This window comes from Acartia tonsa, chromosome 11, assembly GCF_053477335.1.
Source record: "Acartia tonsa isolate MP-2025a chromosome 11, ASM5347733v1, whole genome shotgun sequence".
NCBI classification, from domain to species: domain Eukaryota; kingdom Metazoa; phylum Arthropoda; class Copepoda; order Calanoida; family Acartiidae; genus Acartia; species Acartia tonsa.
The window spans coordinates 3,852,500-3,869,277 of NC_137270.1; the positions used below are offsets into that span (position 1 = coordinate 3,852,500).

General features: G+C 31.3%; 1 protein-coding gene across 2 annotated transcripts in view; it reads right to left on the minus strand.

The window, feature by feature from the left end:
* LOC145332810 (uncharacterized) overlaps positions 1–16,778 on the minus strand; it is a 37,777-nt gene that overhangs the window by 3,035 nt on the left and 17,964 nt on the right. Inside the window, exons 1-4 of one of the 2 annotated variants that reach the window (XM_080177877.1) lie at positions 9,967–10,021; positions 2,138–2,213; positions 1,418–1,614; positions 392–449 (exon numbers count right to left, since the gene is read on the minus strand). In XM_080177877.1, coding sequence (XP_080034003.1) covers positions 392–449; positions 1,418–1,614; positions 2,138–2,213; positions 9,967–9,980 — 345 coding nt within the window. In that variant the 5' untranslated portion in view covers positions 9,981–10,021. Of the gene's footprint in view, positions 1–391; positions 450–1,417; positions 1,615–2,137; positions 2,214–9,966; positions 10,022–16,778 lie in introns of those variants that run through there. The other variant, XM_080177878.1, reaches the window with a different exon arrangement.

Consider the following 16,778-nt stretch of genomic DNA (forward strand, 5'->3'; position numbering starts at 1 on the left):
GTACTGTATACAGTTTTCTACGAATTTAAAAATGTACAATCATAAGATTATAATTGTATATTTTATATCCGCGGAAAGCTGTTTATAATACGCTGCACATTTATTTTGGAATACAGGGATTTTGTGACAGTGGAATTTTAGTCGATAATATAGATTGCTATAACAGTCATCATATATTGTTCAATACCTGCCTTCATCGCCAGGGTCGGGATGGGGTGGGAGGTAGTAAGGGTACTATTTATTAGCCAATTGGGAGAAACATTTTATCAAGGTATATGAGAATTTCTCACATCCTAAAAATCGCATTATGATGTCAAATTTTTTTGGCTGCACTTCACACACCCCTGTCACCTGTGACAAAATTCTCTGCACGTTTCTACTGTAATAATACCTGAACAGTAGTAGTTTCTACAACAGGTTGTTCCTCGGTTGTTACATCTGTAGCTTTACTGAAAAATAAAAAACAATTATACATTAAAAACTTTGATCTTTAGTAATATACTTTACTAGAGTTGGCTCAATATAACTATATCGCTATTGGCTAGTTTTCTATAAGTACAAATCTATTATCTATTTCTCAATAAATCTATTTTCCTCCCCCGCCATTACTATCTAAAAGAAAGAAGTAAATATTCATTAATTTAAATGATTTTAAAAAAAATTCAATTATATTTTTTTCACATTACCATCACCAAAGGGTTAATATAATTAAAATTTTAGTTTTAATATTTTAACACAAAGGAAGTGTCGCCACAATCGAATTCTTTTAAAATACAGTTTTCTTAGATTTACTCTAGTATGAACGAATATTTTTTATTTATGAAATAAGGATTGAATACTTTGATGTAATTTAAATATCTACATGGAGTGAAAAACTTAATTCATTCTATAAACAAACAGAATAAAGGTCCTATCGCTTTGGTCAATGAGAGTTTAATGAGGATTATTGGAGCACTATGAGTTTTAAACACTTTACCATTGGAAGACTCGAGCTCATTTATAGACGTTTAATTCCTATATAGATCTGTCATGGATCTTGATGCAATAAAGCAGGCCGTTTTGTAAATGTTAAAAATTGGAAGATTTCATTAAATAAAAGTAATCGCAAATATACTTAGTAAATAAACACATTTTTGAAAATGTTAGCAGTTTTACAAATTTTGTGCATTTTAAGAGACTTTAAGTAAAAGGATGTATGTGTGTAACGATGGATATCAACAAGCAATCTACAAATATAACCAGCTTAATAGCTCCGAGGAGCCGAAGGCTAACAAAACTACTATTAAATTTTTATTTTTCATCTTATTATTCATAGAAAATTGTGTGTAATACATTATTTTTTATATGTCTGAGTACTGGTTCTAAGCCAGCGGATTTATATCGGTTTTGAAGCCATATTTGAAAGAGAGTTTTATACCTGATAAGGCCAGGGACAGGCCTTTGGTTCACAGTCTCCAGAACATCAGAAACTGTTGAAGCAGCTTCATCAACAAGAACATCAGCCTTGTCCTGAACACCTTCCAGCACTTCAGTAAACTTCTCAGGAACGGCTTTGCTCACTGTGTTGGCGGCTGTCTTCAATGCATCCTTCACAGCTGCAGGTGCTACAATTTCCTAGATAATAAACAATTAAATTGTGTCACCACTTATAATTTTGAGGCTTTACAAAGTGTCTCAAAAATCAGCCATGTGACGCCATAAACATGAGGGATTATCAATCTCAGGGGTTTTCTTTCCCACTTCTTCTCTCATACCTCATTTTTATGACGTCACATGGATGATTTTTTAAGACACTTTGTAAAGCAATTTTAGTTCAAAGAATTAATAATAAAGAGTGTTGTATATAAGTTTGAGTATAATTAATTATAGCAAGAATGAGATTTAAAATTCACCACTAGAGCTTTTTTTATTTTATTTAACTTTGAAAAAAAATTCGATTTATTGTGATTTCTCTTGGGAGGGTGGTGGTACCCTCCCCCAAAATAGTTATAAATCTTCCCGGGACCTTTGAGAAACTACCCTGTTAAGGAGAACCCGATCGGTTCAGCGGTTGGTGAGATACTTAGGTACAGACACACAGACATCTTTTTACTTTAGTATAAGGATTTTGTTACCAATAAATAGTTCATAAACTTACCAACAGAGGGTACTGTGTAGAAATTTGAATGCAAGCGACAACCACCAAAAGACAGGCTCCTCTTACCCGTGTCATTCTAAAAAATAAAATATTTTATAGCTCTAAAAAATCTGACTATTTTTAACATTATAAAAAAAAGATGTACTTCAAATAAAAGAAATATTATATTATTTTCTGTTCAGAAATTTCTGTCTGACTGTTCTTATATTTTAAAATTCTTTTTCAATAGAAAAGTATTTGAGACAACAATAAAAGTTGAATTGGTTTTGTTGATATTTTTAGAGCAAAGTACATCTATATTTTTTTTGATTCTATGATTGGTTAGTAGAAAACAGTTAAACTTTTTTGACTTTTCAACCACTTAAATTAATCTCCATAAGGAGTGCGTACTTTTTAATTATCATAATTAAGGGTCAATCAATATTTTTGTTATGTCGTATCCCTTAAGATCACTGAATTATGAAATGTTTCTTGTGAGTATTTAAAAAAGGTTGCAAAGCTTATGTATCTGTAAGAAACAAGGATGATAACATCCAGCATGAAAGCAAAGCTCTTATATCAGAAGGAAGGACAAATGGATAATAACTCTTGTACAGTTTCAGAGCTTTGAGAAAAAAAACACATTAATTAGTAAGTCTAATCAAAATTGTACATAAATTTGTTGCAAACTTGTGTAAATACAGGATACAGTAAAAGGACATACTAATTACTAGCTGTGATCAGGGAGTAAGGGAGGTGACAATGGATCGAATATTAAATTTTTAGGAGTCTCAGACTTTGGGTACTGGCTTAAAGGGAATGTGCACGAATACAGCAGATTCTGGCTGACTTTGGGTACTTGCGCATCAATGCCCCGCTAACTAGCTGAGCTAGTTTTGAATATGCAGACAGAAAAATTTGTTATTAATGGCTGATTTTAACAAATAATTTTTCCCAAGAAAATGTCATTTCATGTATAGAAACTCTACTGTGATATTTATGTATTAAATAATCTAAGAACCGCTAGAAATTAGGGGTCAGTTATAAATATATGAGAAGGGTTGAGGTAGTTCTAAACAAGATTTTTATAGTGATTAATTACAGAATGTTTACTACATTGTGATGTGTTGATAATTTAATTTTCAAGTAAATGATTTTTTTCTTAGAACTAATTTTGTTCTAGATTAGGTTACCATGATCCCTTTACAATTTTGGTAAAATTTTCTTGATAAATCTGGTTTTCATTGCTTTTCAGCGAACCCTCTTAAATTGAATTATTTGCCCATTGTCCCCTCCCTTACTCCCTGAGCTGTGATAGGGATCATCATACAAAGTTTGAAATCAATTGGACAATCTTAACTTGTCTAAATTAACGAAACGAGCTGACCGTTATGCACAGATGGACGGGTGGATTGACCCTAATTATAGAAAAGCTTCGCTTTCAAAAACGAGACGATTGCACAAACCTAATTAAATAATTGCTTTGCTTGCAGAAAACTAAATAAAGAAAACTACCAAAAACTGCAAAACAAAGATGAAAATATCCACAAAACAAATCCCTTAAATCAGAAGTTATGTTAATCAAACAAAAAAACATTCTTATCATCAGAATATAAGTCTACTATCGACCACGCCCCTGGAGGCTTCTAGGCTCGGAGTTGACCCTCCCCCGATTTTTATTTTTTGTTTTAAAAAGAAAAAATGAAAAAAAAATGGAGTTTATCATTTTTTCTAAAGGCTATTTTCCTTGAAAGGTTGGTAGTCCCCCCTCCCCCCAAAAAAAGTCATAAAAATTCCTTGGACTTATAAGAAGCTTCATTGTAAAAGATAACCATATCAGTTCAGCAATTAACGTGATACTTTAATACAGACAGACAAACATCTTGTTACTTTTATGTAAGAATTTAAACATGTGACCATAATTGACCTACATGTTTCTTTACCAAGTGTGTATGGGCACGTGAATAGTATTTTTTTTTAAACAACCACTGCTGCATATGTACTGTGCAAATGGATTTATTATCACTTGGATAGTACACCAGATTTTCATGTTCTCTGATAAAGTGAGACACGCAGCGGGCTAAAATAAATATTTACCCCTTCCACCTCCTTTACCATATTCCCTCCCCCCCCCCCTACTGGAATAACGAACTGACCAGTAAATGACAGGGGAAATAGCAGCCTATATTGACGACAATTTTTCCCTGTCAAAAAATCCACGAGTAATTTACATCCAATTTCTGTGCAAAAAATGCTCAAGGTCGGTTTTACACTTTTTTTCCGCTGGTTCAAACAAGTATTTGTTATTTTTTTACTATTGGCTTCTGATCAAGCCTTAAAAATGTAATACTTTTGGGGTTTACTACAATATGTAATAACTATGGCTAACCAAAATGTTAGTTTTAGTAGTTTACGGGGTCTTAACGCACAATTAAAAGTATTTTTTTGTTCGTAATGTATAATTAGGTTTATTTTTATCAAGGCAAATTAAGACAAGATGTTTTGGTTAAAAACATCAAATCATCTATTATAATGTAATTTGTATTTTTTTTTCAAAATGCATCTTTTTAAAAGTGTTAAAAAAAATAAATTACGCAAGGTTTTTGATTAAGGAAAATTCTAAGAAATTCAAATATAGGAATAAAGTACTTAAAAACAACAAAATGATTGTATCAATTAAAGTGAAATATAATTTAAATCAGGAATTGTACATGTTTTTTGACAAGAGAAATATTATTACTTGGATGTTGCACCAGATTTTCATAAACTCTGAAGAAGTGATGCTTGCAGCTGGCTAAAATAACAAGCCCCCTTCATTACCTTTTCCCATCCCCTCTCCTCCTATTTGATGAAAGACTGACCAATAAATGAGATCCATAATAGCAAGCTACATTGACGAAAATTTGTCCCATTTTACATCTATTTCTTTGTAAAATTTTTAAGAGAACAAACCTTTTAGAACAAAATTTAAAATTAAACGTAGAATGACAATTAATATTTAAAGTGATTTTTCTTTAACAGTTTTATACATCCATTTTTTAAAATTATCTGTCACTATAATGTATTACACAACAATTCAGATTGTACAAAAAAAGACGTTTTTTTTGCACTTATAAGCCAATAGTTAATAAAAATAAATGTTTAAGCCAGGGCTCAGCCGCGACGAAGCCTCAAACTTAAACTCGTTTGCATGTTTTGATTTTAAAAAATGAGTTTTTGCCATTTTTGGTCAGGTTTAGACTTCTAGCTGATTATAGAATTGTAAAAGGTTGAATTCTCTGAGGTCTAGCTGATATTAGAATTGTAAAAGGTTGATTTCCCGAAGGCTAACAATGGACGGATGCCGAGCCTTGGTTTTAGCACATGAAAAAACTATTGATGCGAAAAAAATTTGCATAAGACATTTTTCAATCATACTAACCTTTATTCAAGTGTTTTTGAGAATTTTTTTTTGTGTAAATTCAAACGTTTTGCAACTTTGCCTTATTTTTAAGAGTGCAAAACTTGGAACTTTTTTGCACATGGCCAAGAACGCAGAATGACAATGAAATATTCAAGGAGTAAAAATATGTGTCACTATAAACCAAGGACGGGTAAAAGTATTCAGATAAATGGCAATGATATTGACATACTTTGATTTGTCATAAATTTTAATGTAATGAACCTTTGGAATATCACTTCATAAGTTCATTTATAATTTCATAGAACTCAATTATAACGAAAATTGTGAAATTGCAAAGAAAATACTATTTTCAACTAGTATAATAGTTTGATTACAAAAAATTTTAATTTGTTGGTTTATTAATCTAAGTTAGGTTAGGTTACTTTATTGCCCCATGAGTAGTGCCCCGTAGTGTGAGGACTCCCTGCAGAGGTTAGACATAGGAAAACATTGCTCGATGGTAACTTGAAGATAAAGCACCAAAAAAATTCGCATGTGACCTATTCCTGTCCACGAGAAATACCTGTTTTATTTTTATGGATGGAACAAAAACTAGTGAAAGTAGATTTACGTCGTGTGTAGTAGTACTAGGTTCGAGTTTAGGCAAGTGTTTTTATCTTAAAGCTAAGAAATGAAGCAACAGGATGTGCGTTAGGACCTTTCTAACCGCTGAACCAATATGGTTCTCATTTACATTGTAGCTTCTCATAAGGGAAATCATCTCGAGAAAAAGAATTTCTATTAAATAAAAATCAATTTGAAAGTGGGGTATGTCGACTCAAGTACCTCTAGAGAAGCTGTTTGTAAATTATTAAGGCAACATTATCTATATATCTGCGTGTATTTATGTATGAATTTAGTAGTTCATTACTAAGGACTTTAAGTTAAGATCTTACTTTCAAATAATGGTTGTCTATTGCTAATTATAACGTGAAATCCAGTCCACCATTCTTTTACTTTTTGTAATAACATTGAAAAATATATCATTAAGCTTTTTATAAAATACAATTTATGCTGATACGTATAAACGCCATAAAGTATCTAAATAGTAGTAGTAGTTGTAGTATGCATAACTATATATGTGTATATATTATATGTAAAAATTTACTTATGTATATTGTATGTATATTATAATCGTATTCTATACATGCATGTTTTACAAACGTAGTATTTATGTCCGGCTAAAGATAAACGAGTATGATAATATCCATGAAAGCGATGTGCAACAAAGCAGAAAAATAGGGATCTAAAGGGGTTAAGACAATGTAAGATAAATTGATGTACATCACCAATACGATATTCCCATTTGCCGATAAAAATGTGTAGTTGAACCGTTCAGACACTCAACTTAATGAATCAACCAATCAAAGTTCCAAAATTATTAAGCCAACGAATAAGAAAAGTCATCATAAAACAGCTCAATGTCCCCTCCCTTCCTGTCGGCTTAAGATAAACGAGTATGATAACAGATGTGCTGAATTTTAATTTCCAAATGTGTACGCAGTTTCCGCTGTGTTTCCTCATCCTATCTCATTATTTACTACTAGCTAAAAAAAACTTTAAACTTCCAAAAAAAAAAAAAAAAAAAAATTAAAGTTTTGCGTGTATAAATCGTTTATACGTTCAAAATTTTTAAAGTTTGGGAGTTTGAAGCTTTTTTAGCTAGTAGTAAATATTGAGATAGGATGAGGAAACACAGCGGAAACTGCGTACACATTTGGAAATTAAAATTCAGCAAATCTGATAACATCCATAAAAGTGAAGTGCAACAAAACAGACAATAAAACAAACGAACATTAGTCAATATAGAGAATAAGAAACGTTTGAACACTCAACTTAATGAGAAAAAAATCTAAATTCAATTCAAATCCCCAAAATTGTTAAGCAAACGAATAAGAAATATAATTATGTGGAAAAACAACTTAATTAAATTCAGGATGCTTTTAATACGAGCATATTCACATTTTCAGACTTGATTATAGAGAGATTGTGCTCTTGGGGTGCTGCCACTTTTACCACTAGCAAAAATACAGCCACTGTATTTATGACAGTACTATCACTGTATTTTTGCTAGTGGTAAATCTGCCATGTATCCGTGCTCTTATAAAAGCTAAAAATCAACATGTTTTAAACGAACATACAAACTTTCTGGTTATAATTATAGAGTTACAACGCTTTTAAAGTAACCTAACTGCTACAAGAATATATATCATGTCATGTTTAAAATCGAAAGGACCATTCTAGCGTGCCTAAATCAAAGATCAAAACTATCCGTTAAGAATGTATACAGTCGAACGGACAGCAGTACAGATATAACGACTTTGCCAAAATATGCAGCAAACTTATCATATAATAGACATAAAAAAGGTTTATACAATATACATAACATACTATAGAGTATCTGCGCCACTTACCAAAGTAAATTTTAAAGATTAAAAAAAAGGAAGGGTATTCGTTTACTTTAAAGTTGGAAAAGGCACTAAATAATTCAAAGCTACAAGTCTACTTACTTTTGTAGAATATTTCTTTCATGGAACTAAAAATATATCCTGTTTAACACTTTTCCCTAATTTTTTTTTTCAATTTGGAACATTTTTTGTTTGTATGTTTATAGCTTAAATAACTATATTTCATTCTTTCTTATTATTACAGTCTTTTCATGTGAAGACCCCAAAAAAAAAAAATATTTTTCTCGTATTCATTCGAATCCGGTGGATAGGAACCGGTTCTCATCCATACGAAAAAACTATGTCTAGCATCGTATTATATCCAGCTTTCTACGAATATAAAAATGTACAATCATAAGATTAAAACCAGTTTTTTAGCCAGTGCCTTCGGCACCTCGGGGCTAAAAAAACTTGTTTTAATCTTATAATTGTACATTCTATATCCGCGGAAAGCCGTTTATAATACGATGAAAGAAATAACTATTCTCGTATACATTCAAATCCGGTGGATAGGAACCGGTTCTCATCAATACAAAAAAACTATGTCTAGCATCGTATTATATCCAGTTTTCTACGAATATAGAAATGTACAATCATAAGATTAAAACCAGTTTTTTTAGACCGTGCCTTCGGTACCTCGGGGCTAAAAAACTTGTTTTAATCTTATAATTGTACATTCTTTATCCGCGGAAAGCCGTTTATAATACGATGAAAGAAATAACTATTCTCGTATACATTCGAATACGGTGGATAGGAACCGGTTCTCATCAATACGAAAAAACTATGTCTAGCATCGTATTATATCCAGCTTTCTACGAATATAAAAATGTACAATCATAAGATTAAAACCAGTTTTTTTAGACCGTGCCTTCGGCACCTCGGGGCTAAAAAATTGGTTTTAATCTCATAATTGTACATTCTATATCCGCGGAAAGCCGTTTATAATACGATGAAAGAAATAACTATTCTCGTATACATTCGAATCCGGTGGATAGGAACCGGTTCTCATCAATACAAAAAAACTATGTCTAGCATCGTATTATATCCAGCTTTCTACGAATATGAAATGTACAATCATAAGATTAAAACCGATTTTTTTAGACCGTGCCTTCGGCACCTCGGGGCTAAAAAATTGGTTTTAATCTCATAATTGTACATTCTATATCCGCGGAAAGCCGTTCATAATATGAGGAAAGAAATAACTACTCTAAGATTTTATTTTAATAGGAAATAACAAAATATAATCCTTCCTTAAATTCTTTTGTCCTAAACTCTTAATAGAACTGTAGCACAGCTATTTTATAATTAGCTACAGTCCGTTTGTTCTTATTTATTAATTGTTCAATCTACATTTCAAGAATATAACTTAATGTTTTTATCGACTTTAAGATGTAAAATGTCATGAACATGCAATTTTAATTTGTTTTCTCGTATTCATTCGAATCCGGTGGATAGGAACCGGTTCTCATCCATACGAAAAAAAAACTATGTCTAGCATCGTATTATATCCAGCTTTCTACGAATATAAAAATGTCCAATCAAAAGATTAAAACCAGTTTTTTTAGCCGGTGCCTCCGGCACCTCGGGGCTAAAAAAACTAGTTTTAATCTTATAATTGTACATTCTATATCCGCGGAAAGCCGTTTATAATACGATGCGAGAAATAACTATTATTTACAGATCTATTGTGTCATGTTTACACTAGAGGCTGTGCCCCTAGCATCTAGGGTCATCTTATTAAAGCGGGTTAAAAAATAGCTTTAAACCAACCCAAGACTTAAATCTAACAATGAAATAGCCTAAAACCATCACTGGACCTATGTAAAGCTTACTTATACCAATTACTTAAGTTGTTATTGTGAAATTAAGGTTAAGACAAGAAAACCTTACTACTTTATATAGTAGGAGGATTAAAGCTACACAGGACAAAGAAAGATTTGAAAGAAATTCTAATCCCTTACCTTTCCGCTGTCATTAGAAAACTATAGAAAAATTGTATTTGACTATCCAAGTGGAAAAAATAATCCTTCAATATATAAAGTAAATTGGGAGAGGGATGTTCATTATGAAAAGTTATTAGGGTAACAGGATACAACAAAAACTGGACGATTACATTTAATAGTAGCGACGCAAATTTAGAATTGAAAAGTTCTTTATCCTTAGTACTAGCGGCTTCGCCCCTAGCCTCTAGGGGCTTTGCCCCAAGAGGTGATAAAAAATAAGGCAAAATTCGTAAAAAAAAACAGGAAAATCTTCAGCCAAGGAAATGTTCTGCAAAAAAAAGGACCAAGGAAATGTTCTGCAAAAAAAGGACCAAGGAAATGTTCTGCAAAAAAATATCCTAAAACCAACAAAGGATCTGGATCAGTAGGTATATTCCCTTAAGAGTAGAATCCGATCGGTTCAGTGGTTACCGAGATCTTAAGCTTCAGACGGACGAACGGATGGACGGACAGACAGACATCAAGCTACTTTGTATTATAGATAAACTGACAAACTTTTAGACATACATACACAAATAACTATAGAGTAGTTTCGTTACAATTGGCACAACCCACTCACAGTTACTTCTCTATTACTGCTTTGTAATTTAGCCCATTTACCCTTGACAGAATTTAATGATATTTTAGAATATGTTATTCCGGTTTTAATGATGTTCGGACAAATACTGGCAGCCGCTTGGCAGCTGGCTGCAGTCACAGATATTTTGTGATAAAAAGATAAAAATTTAGACACTATTACTAGGCTCGAAAATTTGTCTTAATTCATAAAAAATCAAAGTTTTCTTGAAAACCCAAGAAATTCGTTTTGCCTATAAAACTTCCTGAGACAATGAAGAAATTAAAATATTTATAGATTCTTTCTGTCAATTATATGTGGATTAAAATGTGCAATACTTTAAATCTAATTAAAAGAAACACACTTACAATTTTGTTTTTGTTAATAATTGTCATTTTTTTAATAGCAAATAAAATTTGTAAAAAATATCAAAGAGGACATATTAGCTTTAAAGTAATCACATTTTTTATTTGTAAATGTAAAATTGTTAATGAAAAATTGTGTATCAAATCATATTATTAAAACAAAAATCATAAAATTTAACTCCCTTTTTTTGGTCATGGCAAACAAAATTCGATTCATAGTTTTTGATTTTACTATCCGTGGAAAACTATCTTGAACACGATGTAATTAATGACTATTGGAGACCGATTATTCTAAACAATCTAAAGTAATATTTCTAATATTGGCAAAAATATTTATTTCAGCAATTTCTGGATAAATCGGTGCTGTCAGTGAGGAAGGGATCATTGGGCTGTTAATTACACTAAACTAAAAGTTTATTGTAACGTTTTCTTATTGGTTCGCTCAACAACTTTGCCGACTTTTATTGAATTTTAAATGGTCAGTTCCATTTTGAACCATTAATTGTTATTTACAGAAGGGGTGATTTTGTTTATCATCATTTGGGATTTAAATCAATTTAACGGCCATTGTCTTATCCCTTTAGATCCCTGGCTGTGCTGACTAAGAAGTTTCCCTTGGCAAAAAAATTGTAAAAAATCAACACAATTAATTATTACAGAAATATTAATTTCAATATAATTATGTAAAAGTTTCTCCTATCAGTATCTACCCCCGTAAATGCCCATGTTATTCTTTTTCGTAGGCTCAAATTTTGATTGATTGGTTTAAACCTAGTTTTGTTCAAATGTTTCAATCAATAATCTTAATCTTCAGAATGGGTAATTTTATTTATCATCATTGGGGATAAACATCAATTCATTGTCCATTGTCTTAACCCCCAAAATCACAGTCTTTAACCCTTCAAAGTAGGTGTCAAAATTCTTAGTCCGCTTCACGCGACCCCTGCGTTTAAAACTTTTGGAAATGTCTTTTAAAAAGGGTAACTATCGTCTAAATATTATTATTTATTCATCTGTGACAGAGATCTAAAGTGATAAGACTTAAGGAGATAATTTGATGTACATCCCAATGAGGATACACAAAATTAACCCTTCTGAAGGTTACAATTGGTTGTTGAAACGTTTGGACACTTAACCTAATGAACCAACCAATCATAAATCAATAAAAGTCCTCAACCCCCACTGAATCTTTTATCCATTTTAGTAAATTCTGACTCTGGAAAATTCGTAAAATAATGTTTACTTGTTGTAAAAGCTGGCGCAATTATTTGTTCACGTGTTTACCGGTGCATACCAGTATGGACAATATTCGGCGCAATAATTGATAAATTATTTTTCATGTACTCTGACAAAGTGATACTCGCAGCTTGCTAATATAACAATACCCCTCATCCACCCCCTTTACCCCCATCCCCTCTACCCTACTTGATGCACGAATTTACAAGTAAATAAGGCCTAATGTATCAACCTAAATGACGAAAATTTTTCCTTGTCATAATATCCACGTATATTCTACATCCATTGTCATGATTATTATCATATGCCTTATGGGCGCCGACGTAATTGTAAATTTTACAGTGTGTCCCAAAAATATTTTTATTTTATGTGTGAATTTGTTTTGTACTGGGTTGTAAGATTTAAGTGCTGTTTTTTGAGAATTTGTATTATGTACTGGTACATAATATTTAGTTTAGAATTGTTTTATGAAATTTTTTTTTAAACAGTGGCTTTCATTAGTAGGTAGATTTAGAGGTGTATGAACCCCCACCCCCTCTTTTTCATCCCCTAATGTTTTCACCCTCACCCCCTAGTTAATTTCTGTGCACACCACTGTTCTTAAAATTAGATTACTTTGGACTAAAAGAAAGCATATGAAATAAATCCTCTAAAATTAATCTTTTCCTAATATTTATAAAAGATTCAATGCAGAGATTCTACAAAAATGGATGCAGTAAAATATAATCTGAAACTTTTACATGTGTTTGAAAATTTCATGTAATTAGTAATTTGCCATTCATACAAATGATACAGACTTTATTATTAAAGATTTTTAAAGATTAAAGTTTCAAAGTTTGTATACATAGTACAAAGCACTAAAAATTTAATAAATACAAGGTAAAGTATTCTTGATATGAACTTCAGATTAAAATTACTTCTTTTAATGAAGCAAAATTATAGACGAAGCCCAATCTGTACCACTTTTGATTCCTGTGACGTAATAAAAATGAGGGATTCTTCGTCTCTTTTTTTAGGGGTTTTCTTTCCCACTTCTCATCTCATCTCCCTCATTTATATGACGTCACAGTAATCAAAAGTGGTACAGATTGGGCTTCGTCAAAGTTATAAAAATAAAACACTTTAGATGCAACAAGAAAAGTACATCACAGAAAAGATATTGCAAATGTATGTAGAATAGATAACTTTTTTAAAGATGTCTTTTGACCAGGGAGAGGACGTTGGATGCTGCAAAATTACCCTAGTCCCCAAACAACTTTTTCATATTCGTTAACCCAAATACTTTTCATGGGAATTTTATTTAATTTTAATGAGTAGGTAAAACGTTTTAATAACTTAATGTAATTACAGAAGGAGTAATTTTGTGTGTCATCAATGGGAATGTACATCAATTTATCGGCAATTGTCTTATCCTTTAGATACCTACTTTCGACAGATTTTAGGATTTAAAAAGGGGTTGTCCAAAAATAGCCATAGAAAACAATCTAATACTTTTTTGTCAGCTTAATTATTAAAAAAAAAGAAGTAAAACCAAACGATTCCCCACCTTGTACCATACTATATAATTCATGATTAGAATAATTACATTTTCTCAAAAATGGGATTAAAAAATAAATTGCGTTCAATTTGGTATCAGGAAAATTTGTATTAAATCTTTTAGTTTCTAATTAATAGGAAAATTCCTAAATTAGAGATTGAAGAATATTTATTATTATTACATCGAATTATAGACAGCTTTCCGCGGATATTAAAATAAAAAGTTATAAGATTAAAACCAGTTTTGTTAGCTACGATTCATTAACAAAACTGGTATTAATTTTGATATTTTTATTTTAATATTGGTTGAAAATTGTCTTTAATACGATGCTATACATGATTTTTCAAAATGACCAAGAACCAGTTCTATTCCAGCGGACAATAATCGGCTTTAAAGCCATACTGTCATTCTGGAAAATAAAACCAAAATCAAATGCTGTAGGCAAGTCCTGAGAGTTCTTTAATATTAATTTCTTATTCATTGCCTCAACTTTGTAGACTTTTATTGAATTTTGATTGGTTTGTTCATTAAGTTGAGGTCAAAACTTTTCAATAACTTATTGTAATCTAGGAAAGGGGTAATTTTGTGTAACACCATTGAGGATGTTCAACAATTTATCGGCCATTGTCTTATCCCATCATATCCCTGTGTAGACAGGCATAGTACAAAAATATATGACATGCAATTATGAGTTTATACGTCTTGCATTTTAAACAAGGATGACAACATCCATATGTAACGAAGCACTAAAATTCATGGATGAACAAGCGAACAAAGTAAGTTATAAAGCATATGTTCAGTTCTTATAACAAAGAAATAGAATATGCAACAAAAAATCCAAGAGTATAACGAAACCCTAAAAGAATAAAAAGTTTTGAAGCACGACCGACAGACAGACTTTAAAATCAGCCGAGAAAATTACCCATAGAGTTACGGACTGACTGACTACCGATTTTTTTGGTCATAAATTTTGTTTCTGTTAGATTGTAAGTAAATCACCAAACATGACATTTTCACGCGCTTTACAAATACCAATTAATAGATTATGAAAATCGGCCAATAATGAAGAAGTTTCAATTTTCCTTTACCAAATACTATTTATGAAGCAGTCTAAACGAGCAATTCGACTTTTGTTTTTATCTTATTTTATTATGTGTTTCATTATGTCCTTAGGGGAATCCAAATAAAAATTCCAGAATCCTATCTAAACTTGGCGCAGAGTATAGCCATACTGTTACTTACGGCCTTACCCTATTTATAGAAAAATGTTCAAAAAAAATACTAAAAAAGCTCTTGAGAAAAAAAAAATAAAAATTGACGAATCACGAATTGAAATTTTTACAAGGCAAAAAATGTTAATATATTGTAAAATATTAAAATTCTATGAACTGAGAGACTCTGATTATAATTTTTATTTGAAATTTAAAATTAGAATGATATTATCCAAAAGTAGCGTTGCTGTTAAAAATATGTCTTACAAAATTAATATATTTTTTGATTATCATTATATTCTCTAACAAAGTAAATCTTGCAGCGGGCTGAAACTCCCTAAACTAAACGAGCTCCATGTTGGCAAGCATGCATAGGATTAAAGACCAAGAAGCCAAAAACATTGTAGAGTTGCTGCGCTTCTAAAAAGCTGATTATAGTACCCGACAAACATCAAATAATGCAGGGATCGGAAGCCGAGCGTAAGCCGCGTGTAAGCCTCAGTGAAATCTTCATGTTATCAGCTGGATGTATAAAACTGCTCTTTAGCAGACAATCCTTCTTTCTGAAATTTCTTTTTATGCTCACAAGCAGGTTTAAAACTGAGGCTTATGCGCGGCTGAGGCGCGGCTTCCGAACCCTGAAATAATGTTAAATAATGTTAGGTCCGAACTGTCTGTCCGTCCGTAAGAGATAGCTCTTATAGCTAATTTAGACATATTATAATTTGTCTATCGATTTCAAACCTGAAATGATGATTTCTGCAATAGTATTGTACGATTTAAAGAGTGCAGCAACTCTATAAATGTTAATAGAAAGTCCATACGTCTATTTAAAACATGCTACTTTTTAACTTTTGTCAGCAGGATATTGTATGATATGATTATCTTAAATTCATCTAGTTTTTGTATGAGGTCAAGAAGATACAATGTTCAAAGCGAAGCATCACTATAATAAAGTCCTAAAATGAAGTACATACTAAAAAAATCCTGCATTTAAACCATTTTGCAACAAATTTACATACATTTTCGTTTTGACCTTTAAACTTTTTAACTTATGTCACTCTACATGTGTTTTTCCCCTTATTTAAAAAATTTGCTTGTAAGGATGTTGTCATCCTTGTTTTACTAAATTCATAGGTAGATGGTAAAATTTAGATTTTATTTTCTGGCATTAAAATTATAATTAGACATTTTTAACTAATAATAGTCTAGATAATCTAAAAATTCATTTAAGATTGACTTCTCAAAATATCAGATTAAACAATAACTAAGGCTAACTTAGGCTTAACTTTTAACCAATGCTATCATATGATTGATTTTTCTTTCTATAATCTTATGTTGATAGAATTACAGCACACTAACTTGTAAAAAATCGTTTTTGTCTCAAACTGTGATTTTTTTTCTTGTAAAAAAATCTTCCCTCCCGGTTTTATTACGCTTTTGTTACACCAAGATGACTTGAAATTAATTCTAAAATTGCTTGTTTAAGAATTTAAGTAAATAAAAGAGGGTTAGTCCGTCATAATAGAGAAAAAAAAAGACGCATAGCAAGTCATTTCTAATCATAGAGCAGCGTATCTTCTCTATTAATTGCTACTTTTGTCAGAGTATTTTACTTAATCCTAAATTATAAAAAAGAAGTAAAGTTTTTTGGATCATATGAAGAAAATGAAGTCATTCCTAAAAAGGACAGAAATTCCCTTCCTTGGGTATAGGAAGGCTATTTACTTTCCTTTTTCTTACAAATTCTCTGTAAGGAAGGTGATTTCTGTCCACTATCTTACAAATTCTCACTAAAGGAAGGTGACCTCTGTCCACCATCTTACAAATTCTTCCTAATTCTTAGAAATTCTTCCTTTTCCTCA